At 52.9% G+C, this 8,850-nt stretch overlaps 1 protein-coding gene across 1 annotated transcript; it reads left to right on the top strand.

Moving 5' to 3' along the window:
• The first annotated feature begins 6,663 nt into the window (after positions 1 to 6,663).
• On the top strand, positions 6,664 to 8,639 carry HES3 (hes family bHLH transcription factor 3). Its single transcript, XM_043998036.1, has 4 exons — positions 6,664 to 7,147; positions 7,253 to 7,348; positions 7,461 to 7,542; positions 7,787 to 8,639. Exons 1-4 carry the CDS (start codon positions 7,094 to 7,096, stop codon positions 8,206 to 8,208), a joined length of 654 nt encoding a protein of 217 aa, XP_043853971.1. The 5' UTR covers positions 6,664 to 7,093; the 3' UTR covers positions 8,209 to 8,639.
• Positions 8,640 to 8,850: the final 211 nt, after the last annotated feature.

The following is an 8,850-nucleotide window of genomic DNA, read 5'->3' as shown; positions in this document are numbered from 1 at the left end:
TAGGTGATTCGAGGGAGCACGTGGCAAGAGTTCTGACTCCAAATCCACCTCGCACATATTTATTGAATTGAATTTGAAAGAGCCAAGGGGGCTTCTTCACTCACCTTTTGCTTTTCTCTTGTTGGGAGTGGAGGCGGAGCGCAGGGGGAAAGCTGGGCTCCCCGGAGGTGCCACCTGAGGCCAGAGGGGAGGGGCGAAATACTGTAGCTTAGGGCCACTTTATGGGAGCACTACTTCTGGAATGGGGGTTGGGGGATAGTCCTCCTCTGCTCCACCCCCGCCCCCAAGGGCCTCGTGACTCAATTGCCCCTGGGCCCTCGAGCCCCCGCTGTGCTGAGAGAAGCGCTTAACAAGAACCATTCGGTTGCTAATGGACCCTGAGCTGAAAGCTCAGTTGGACCCCGAGAGGTTTATGGGGAGCGAGCTGTAATTAGAGGACAAATTACCCCCGCGCCATCTCCTCCTCGCCCTAGAGAGAAGGGGAAGGGAGGAGCAGCCTTTCCTCTCAACACTTAGAATTGAGGAGAGGGGGTGTCAACCAAGGAAACGGTCCCATGACCCCCCAAGGTTCGGAGAGGAGGGGCGCAGGGATAGAGGCTCCTAGTAGCCAGCAGCAGCCTCTTCCCTAGCAGCAGGAGGGCGGGGAGGGGGTGCGAGCGTGCGGGCCTCCCGGCGGTCCAGATGTTTAGCAATTCAAACCCCTGGCCTGTGTCAGGCGCCTCGTGTTTGACCACAAAGGCCGCAGGCTGAGGCTGCCTTTGTGGATACCACACAAAGGAGCCTTTCCCACCCCTATTCCCAACCCCCTCCTCCCCTGCCCCGGCCCCTTTTAGGGCCGGCTTCTTAACACTTGGCTACCCCCAGTGTCCTGTTAATCCGGGCCGTCCTTTGTGTCGCCGGCCCCAGATCCCAGCCCGCCCGCAGACTCCTTTGTCTCAAGCCCAGGCCACAAAGGCTTGAACAACTTTTCGCCTAGTCCATAGAAATTCTCCGGGGCCCCGAGTGCGACCCGGCTCATCAAAGAGGCTGGACACGTGCCTGGGGCCTCCTGCTCTCCAGCTACCTGGCTGGGCCGAGCTTTCGCGGCCCAGGGGCATTTCTCCGGCCCGGTCCGGCTCGGCCCCGCACTTTGGCCCCGGCTCAGGGGGCCCCCAGGGGGAGAATGGGAGGGAGGCGCGGGGAGCAGCCGGCAGGGCTGAAAGGCCGGAGGGCGGTGCCGCGATTTTCCACGCTGTGAGGTGCAGTCCTGCCTGAGAAGGCCTTCGGGGAGAAGGGGCCCCTTGAGTAGACAGGCCCCATCAATATCCCGCCAAAGCCAAACTAGGAGGGGCGGGGAGGGGAGAGTTGGGGATCCCTGCGGTATCCCAGGTGCGCGGGGTGTCTTCGGAAGTCTACTTCGAGTATCTGGCACCAAACTCTCCCTCGTCTGAAATCAGAGGGTTCGCTTTCAACCCCTCGCCTTAGAAAAAGTACTTTGTACCATTTCCTACTCTGCGCTTGTCCCGGGCCAAAGTTTTCCTCATATCTCCACTGGCAGAGTGGGGTAAGGAGCTAAGACCGTGGTGGCAAGCTGGAGAAATAGGTGGGTCGTACCCCGCCCCCTTATTTGGACCATGCATTTCTTAAGACCTAGTCTAAGCCAAAGCTTCTTAAACTGTGAGTCGCGACTCCATAAGAGGTCACGGAACTGAATGTTGGCGTCGTGAAAAATTTGGCAACAGTAAAAGGTTATGTATACCCATTCTATACCTATATACCCGGGGTCGCGTAAAAGCATTTCTTGGAAGAAAAGGGGTCGCGAGTGGGAAAGCTTAAGAAGCCCCGTTCTAATTCAATGGGGTGGTGCTCAGGTACCAGTAATTCTCTACCATGTCTGTGCCTACTAGGAAAAGGCAAATTTGCTAGTCCCCTTCTCCTCCCGTGGCCGCCCCCCCCCATGCCAGGAGTGCTCAACCTCCAGGTTACCTTCCATCTACTCTGTATCATACACACACACACACACACACACACACAATGTGTGTGTGTGTGTGTGTGCGCGTGTGCGTATACATTGATAATGTATAGTGTTTTTTAAGTTTATATCTAGTTTTAAACTGCATGGGCTTTTGGGACACAATGTATATATAACAACTTATATGTTCTCTCTCCCATTAGGATGTAAGCTTCCTGAGGACAGAGACCGTCTTTTACCCTTAACACAGTGTCTTGTTGGTAGTAAGCAATTAATAAGTTCTTGTTGATCATGTGCCTCTTCGTGCTACAGTTAGAAAGACTCCTGGATTTGGAACCAGAGGTGCTGCATGAGAGAAAGAATGGGGAGGGGGGTGGAAGGAATGTGCAATCACCCTGTGTGACTTTGGGCAATTCTGTTTATCTCTCTGGGCCCTAGGTTTCTTTTTTTCTTTTCTTTTCTTTTCTTTTTTTTTTGCGGGGCAATGGGGGTTAAGTAACTTGCCTAGGGTCATACAGCCAGTAAGTGTCAAGTGTCTGAGGCCGGATTTGAACTCAGAAACTCCTGAATCCAGAGCCGGTGCTTTATCCACTTCGCCACCTAGCTGCCCCCTTTGGTTTCTTAATTGTAAAATGAAGGTATTGGACTAGTTCGATAGCTCTCAAGGGTGTGATTCCCTGGAAGGTCCTAAAGGTTAAAACTATCTCCCTAATAATAGCAAGATGCTTTCATTTGTTGTTGTTGTTGTTGTTGTTGTTTTTGCAGGGCAATGAGGGTTAAGTGACTTGCCCAGGGTCGCACAGCTAGTTAAGTGTCAAGTGTCTGAGACTGGATTTGAACTCAGGTCCTCCTGAATCCAAGGCCAGTGCTTTATCCACTTCTCCACCTAGCTGCCCCCATGCTTTCATTTCTTTTTTTTTTTTAGTGAGGTAATTGGGGTTAAGTGACTTGCCCAGGGTCACACAGCTAGTAAATGTCAAGTGTCTGAGGCCGGATTTGAACTCAGGTACTCCTGACTCCAGGGCCGGTGCTCTATCCGCTGCGCCACCTAGCTGCCCCTCATGCTTTCATTTCTAATAAATACTATAACTAGAATCCACATTTTCTTCTTTTTCTTTTTCTTTTTTCTTTTTTCTTTTTGGTGAGGCAATTGGGTAAGTGACTTGCCCAGGGTCACACAGCTAGTTAAGTGTCAAGTGTCTGAGGCCAGATTTGAACTCAGGCATTCCTGAATCCAGGGCTGGTGCTTTATCCATTGTGCCACCTAGCTGCCCCTCTCAATAATTTTTATTGAGGGATCCTGAGACCAAAAAGTTCGAAAACCTTTGAACTACATGGTCTTAAAGATCCCTTCCAGCTCAACATCTAAGATCTTACTAAATTCTTCCTATTATCTCTAACCCTGGGATCTAAGCTGGTGAAAGTGGGAAGGAAGTTGAAACAGAAGTTTGCATTATTCAGAATACCTCTTTTATTTCATTTGCTTCTCACAGCCTTGTGGAATAGGGACTATTATCATCCTCATCTTACAGATGAGGAAACTGAAGTGCTGAGAAATTGAGGATGTATCCAGGATTGATGTGTGAAGTGGGATTTCAATTCGGTTCTTCCTGATTGTAAGTCTGTAGTTCTATCCAACAGGCCACTAGCTCTCCTCCATGGACTAGCCAAGCTCAATTGGGAAAGGCTCTTTACTTGAGCCATTAATTATTGCTGTTAATATTACTTTGGGGTCACTGGAGTTCATAAAGACCAAAACACTAAGGAGCAAAAGATTTGCAATATCACAGGAGGAGGGAGTCAAATCAATGATGAAATTACGGATCGTTTGAAGCTTGGAACATGTCCAAACTTCCCTAACTTTTTTTTTGGGGGGGGGAGCGGGGCTCTGATAGATTGCTCCCCACTCAGGCACGTGGGCACACACCACATCTCTACTCGGGCTTCCAGGTTTCCTCAAACCCTGCTCCCACCAGCCTAGTAACTGTCCTGCTCTCTTACTTAGCTCTGTGGGGTTGGGGTTCCAGGAAAAAAGACTCAGGTTCAGTCAGGCTTTGATTACCTTTTGTGGGGCTGTACTGCGCCATCAGTTCTTGTTGCCCAGGGCTCCCTCTTCAATATATCAACAAGCATATGTTCACTATGCTCGGGGCAGAGGCAGCAGTAGATGAAGGGTATAGAGAACTGCACTCAATCAGTAGGACAGGGGTTCAAGGGCTGCTTGGTCTACAAGCTGGCCCGGCCATGTAATTTGCTCGTGGTGTCCTGGGTGATTCTCTGAGACTCTTAAGTTGCCCAGAAGGCACCAGGATGCACTGGCAGAGGTGATTTCCTCATCTGTGGGATACACTGAAATCCCAGCTCCGGTCCAAGAAATGTGCCGGCTTGGAGGAACTTCGCGTCTACTACTTGAGGGATACAATAAGTAAACTAAGTAAACACTGGAAATAGAGATGAGCAAGGGTCCTAGTAACTGAAGGGATAAGGGAAAGGCCTCTTGAAGACTGTGATCCAGTAGCTGAGCCTTGAAGGGACCTAGAATTTCTAAGAGGAGATGGAGAGGGAGAGTATTCCAGGCATGGGGAACGGTCAGTACAAAAACAAACCAGGCAGGAGATGGAATGTTGGGTATTGGGGACCGCAAATATGCCAGGGGACTGGAGCAGACAGACGTAGAGCACTGGACAATAGAATGCGTTGTCTTCCTTGGGCAAGCCAGGAGAGGAGCCCAGAGGAAAGGGGAGTAAGAGCCAGTGGCTCTAGAGTTTAGGTAAAGGGGATGAAGATTGACGAGCGTCCGGGTGTCTCAGCTAAGCAAACGGGAGGGGATAGAGTCAGTCACAGGCCAAACATGTTCCCAAGGCCCCGGGCTCAGGCATCAGGTGTAGGGTGGAGCACAGAGGTGTGGAGAGGAGTGGGGTGGGGGTGGTGGGGCAGAGTTTGTTTTGAATACAAACTCCTACCTCCTGGGACCGCGTTTTGAGCTCTCAGGAAAGTGGGCTTGTGCTGCGGCATTTGATCCTTTTGTCCATGCCGTCCGGGGTGTCTTTTAATCGCAAAACGGGTTTCATTGAGCCCCGTGAAAGGCCTCGTTACAGGGAAAGCTAAAGGCACAATAAAGCAATCACCGGAGAACAAATTACTGAGAAAGAGTGAGGGGCTCTTGTGGGCCTGCCGCCCTCAGACTGCAACTACTGGGAGCCAGGAAGACAGATGGATCATTGTGTTCCGCATTCGTTCCCTGCAGGGTGCAGCTCAGAATCCGTCCGCCGGTACCGGGTGCTCAGTCAGCAGACCCTGAGATTCTGACAAGGGGAGCGCAGTGGAGGCAGAGGCAGAGGAAAATGGGAATCATGACTGTGGTCATTCCTGTGGGGACCAAATCTACCACCACCACCCTTAAATTCCTTGAAAGTAGGAAGGGTAGAGAAATCTCAGAGCTATTGACCAATTTTCTGGCGAGAATCCAGTGAGCCTCTCCCTTCCTCTTTGGTCCTAAGCTTATTTTTCCGCGGACAGATAGAGAACGGGAAGGGCAGACAACAGCCGATATTACTAGCATCCGGAGTTTCGTACTTCGGCCCCTTATCCCCAAGACAGACCCAGGTCGAGAGGGGACCTCAGGAGGCCGGCTGCCACGCGCTCAGGGAACAATGGGCGGCCTAAAAAGAGCTCAGCCCCATGGGAGGGCGAGTGGGCATTTTAAAGAAGGTAACCCTTGAAAATTCCTGAACTACCACCCCTCCCCCCCCCACACACATCCACCTACCCATTTGTACACCCGGGGCTGGGGGTAGGAGGGGAAGGCTTTCCACGTGTGCCTACCGGCGCGGTTAACCTGTCTATACATAGATTTCGGACGCCTTCAGTGGGGCGACTCTGTCAGTCAGTCAGCTAACATCTATTAAATGTCTACTAAATATTAGGCCCTGTGCTAAGCTCTGTTGATACACCTCCCCCCCCCCAACTTCCTCCCCCAAAGTTCCTGTTCACAAGGAGCTCCCAGTCTAATGGAGAAGAGAGTATGCAAACATATAAGTATAAAGAGCACACGCACGCGCTAAATTGTGGGTAGTCTCAAAGAGAAGGCGCTAAGCTTAAGGAGTACTGGGAAAAGCTTCTTGCAGAAGGTAGGGTTTTATCTGAAAGTTCAAGGAAGTCAGGAGGTAGAGATGAGGGGGTAGTGTTCCAAGCACCAGAGGCAGTTTCTAGACGCAGACAAGTTGGCCGCATTTCCCGCATTTCCATGGCCTTGGGCAGCAGGCGGGACTACTTCTCTCCCTCTGACTGCAACCAACATCTTTCTCTCGCCCGCGACAGGAACTGAAGCCTATGAATATTTTGCCCATGGAGGCCGCGTTCTGGGGTGGGGGTGGGGGGGTCGGGCCCCAGCGTCCCGGGCAAGGACACCTGCAGGCGGCAGGTCCGGGCCTTGCACGGTTTAATGAGACATATGTTATTTTATGTCTCAGTTAGGAGCGGGGAAATCGGGCCTTTCCCGGGCTTTGAATTACCAGAGGCAGAAAATTGCTTTATTGTCAAGACATTAGAGTTACTAATGCAGCGTTGCGGGCGCGGCCGGACCGTGAAGCCGGGGGAGAAAGGGCTGATTCGCGGCCTCTATTGGCATCTTCATCTCGGCTCCGCGGGGGCTGCGCGCTTCGGTCACAGTCATTATCCACGGCCATTCCTGCTCTGCCAAAGTTCGGCGGGGCGCGCTGGATTGAGGAAGGGGCTGCCGCGAGCCAAACTATTTCCACGCGCAGCGCGCCCTTCAGGCTACTCTGTCCGCTAATGAACCTTTAGCCTCTTGGAGTGGCCTCCCCGGGTGACTTCCCTAGCAAAGATGAGCAAGTGGATCTGAGTGCGCCGTGAAGAAAGCCAAGGAAAAACCCCACTGGAGAAAGTCATTTCAAATCGGCCAGTGGTTAGCCGGCCGCCAATCAGCGAGGTGTCCCGGCCTGGCTTACTGTCCTTCCCTCCCTCTTTCCCTTCCTCTGTTGTACCCCCCCCCCCCAGGGGGCGGGAGGCCAGGACCAGAGTGCGGTATTGACATGTAAAATAAGGGCCCTCTATAAAGGCTGGGCATTCCAGTGCAAGCCGCGAGGACCCCATTGCAGCCGCACAGAATCCAGGAAGACGATGGTCACCGATTCAGCGCCTCGGGGGAATCTGGCAGTTTGCAGCTTCCGAAAGGTCTTTGGGATCTGGGGGTGTGCGGAGACGTATCCCCAAGGGAGGTGGGGAAAGGGACCCAGCTTTCCAGCAGCACTATAACGAGGGCTTCCCGGGTCTCCTTAGATATCCAAGCCACTAATGGAAAAGAAAAGACGAGCGAGGATCAACGTATCCCTGGAGCAGCTGAAAACTCTGCTGGAGAAACACTATTCGCACCAGGTAATCTCGGCGTTGGGCCAAGCTGTGCTGTCGGGAGGCAGAGCGCGGTCTGGGAGGTGCCAGGGCGTTCCTCAACTAAGCCTCTGCCTCTCGACTCTGGTCTGTTCTGCAGATCCGAAAGCGCAAACTGGAGAAGGCAGATATTCTGGAATTGAGCGTCAAATACATGAAAAGCCTACAGAACTCTGTTCAAGGTGGGTGCCAGAGGCTAGAGGCCAGAGGCCAGAGGCTAGGGATGCGCTGTAAAGGGTCATAGGGGCAGCACAGGGCCGTAAGCACCCAGGAGGGAAATTCAATAGGCATCGCCCGGTGCTCCTCAGACTCCTCCCCTCTCCCCTTTCCCCGCCTCTCCTTTTCTCTTTCCCTTTCTCCCGCACCCGCTCACTTTCGGGATCTCAGACCCTACAATCTCTTCATTCCTGGATCCCCCCCCCTCAGGTGTTCCCCCAGTGTTCACCAGCGCCGAATACCAGGCGGGCTTTCGGAGCTGCCTCCACGGGGTGAGCCAATTTTTGCGTCGCTCCGAGACAAGCTACAGCCTGCCCTGCCACCTGCTTCAGGAGCTGGCGCGTGTCGGCCTCCAGGCGGGTGCCCCGGGCTTCAGTACCACGGACAGCGCCACTTCTACTTCTAACCCTGAGGTGCCGTCTCCAGGCTTCGCCAGAGGCCCCGGGGCTATGGAGCCTTGGGGCTCCTCTCCCGCTGCCAACACCCTGCGGCCATCCAGACAGAGGCTTCTCCTTCCTACAGCCCCCACCACATCGGTCCCAGTTCCTCACCAGAGTCCCCAGCCGGAAGTCCATCGGAACAGCGCCTCCGGGGAGGGTGGCAGAGGGCAGAGCGTGTGGCGTCCCTGGTAACCCTGTACCAAGGTCCAGCTGTAGAAGAGAACTTTATGCCCAGAGCTGACCAGGTCAGCAGCTGGAGGGCAGCAGCCACGGACTATTGGTACTTCTTGGGGCTGCCCATGCTTTGCTCTGGCTTTGAGGTCCCTTTCTTCTCTCCGCCCCATGGAGAGCTGTTTTAAGAGATCATTCTGACTTCGGGGCTGGAGAAAGGGAAAGCACTCAACTTCCACTTGTGGATGTAGGCTATTGTTGGATGCTATTTAAAAAGAAAAACAACAACCAACTCAGAGTTCGTTCTGCTGGAGTGAGGGTCCTCCCATTTTGGGGAGGGTGGAGAACTGGGATACGCAGATGATTGAGGTTTTGAGGGATGGAAAATAAGCTAGGGGCGTTTCCAGGAAAGTGGTGTCCCAGTCACTCCTGGGCGACCCTCAGCAAGCCCAATTCTAATCCCTAGTAGCAGGTTAGCCATCTTCCCCTTTTCAGAGTTTGTACATTTCCTGCATGTGAAATAAATAGAACCACAGATGTGTTTGTTGGTCTGTATCTCTATGGTTGGGCACTTCACCACGTTGGGGATTCATCTGGGTTTCAAGGATGGAGACAGGTCCCATTTCACTTTCTCTTCATTTCTGGGCTCCCAAAGGAGGTGAA

This window comes from Dromiciops gliroides, chromosome 3 (assembly GCF_019393635.1).
Source record: "Dromiciops gliroides isolate mDroGli1 chromosome 3, mDroGli1.pri, whole genome shotgun sequence".
Taxonomy (NCBI): Eukaryota; Metazoa; Chordata; class Mammalia; order Microbiotheria; family Microbiotheriidae; genus Dromiciops; species Dromiciops gliroides.
This window is presented reverse-complemented; position numbering and strand designations above follow the sequence as displayed.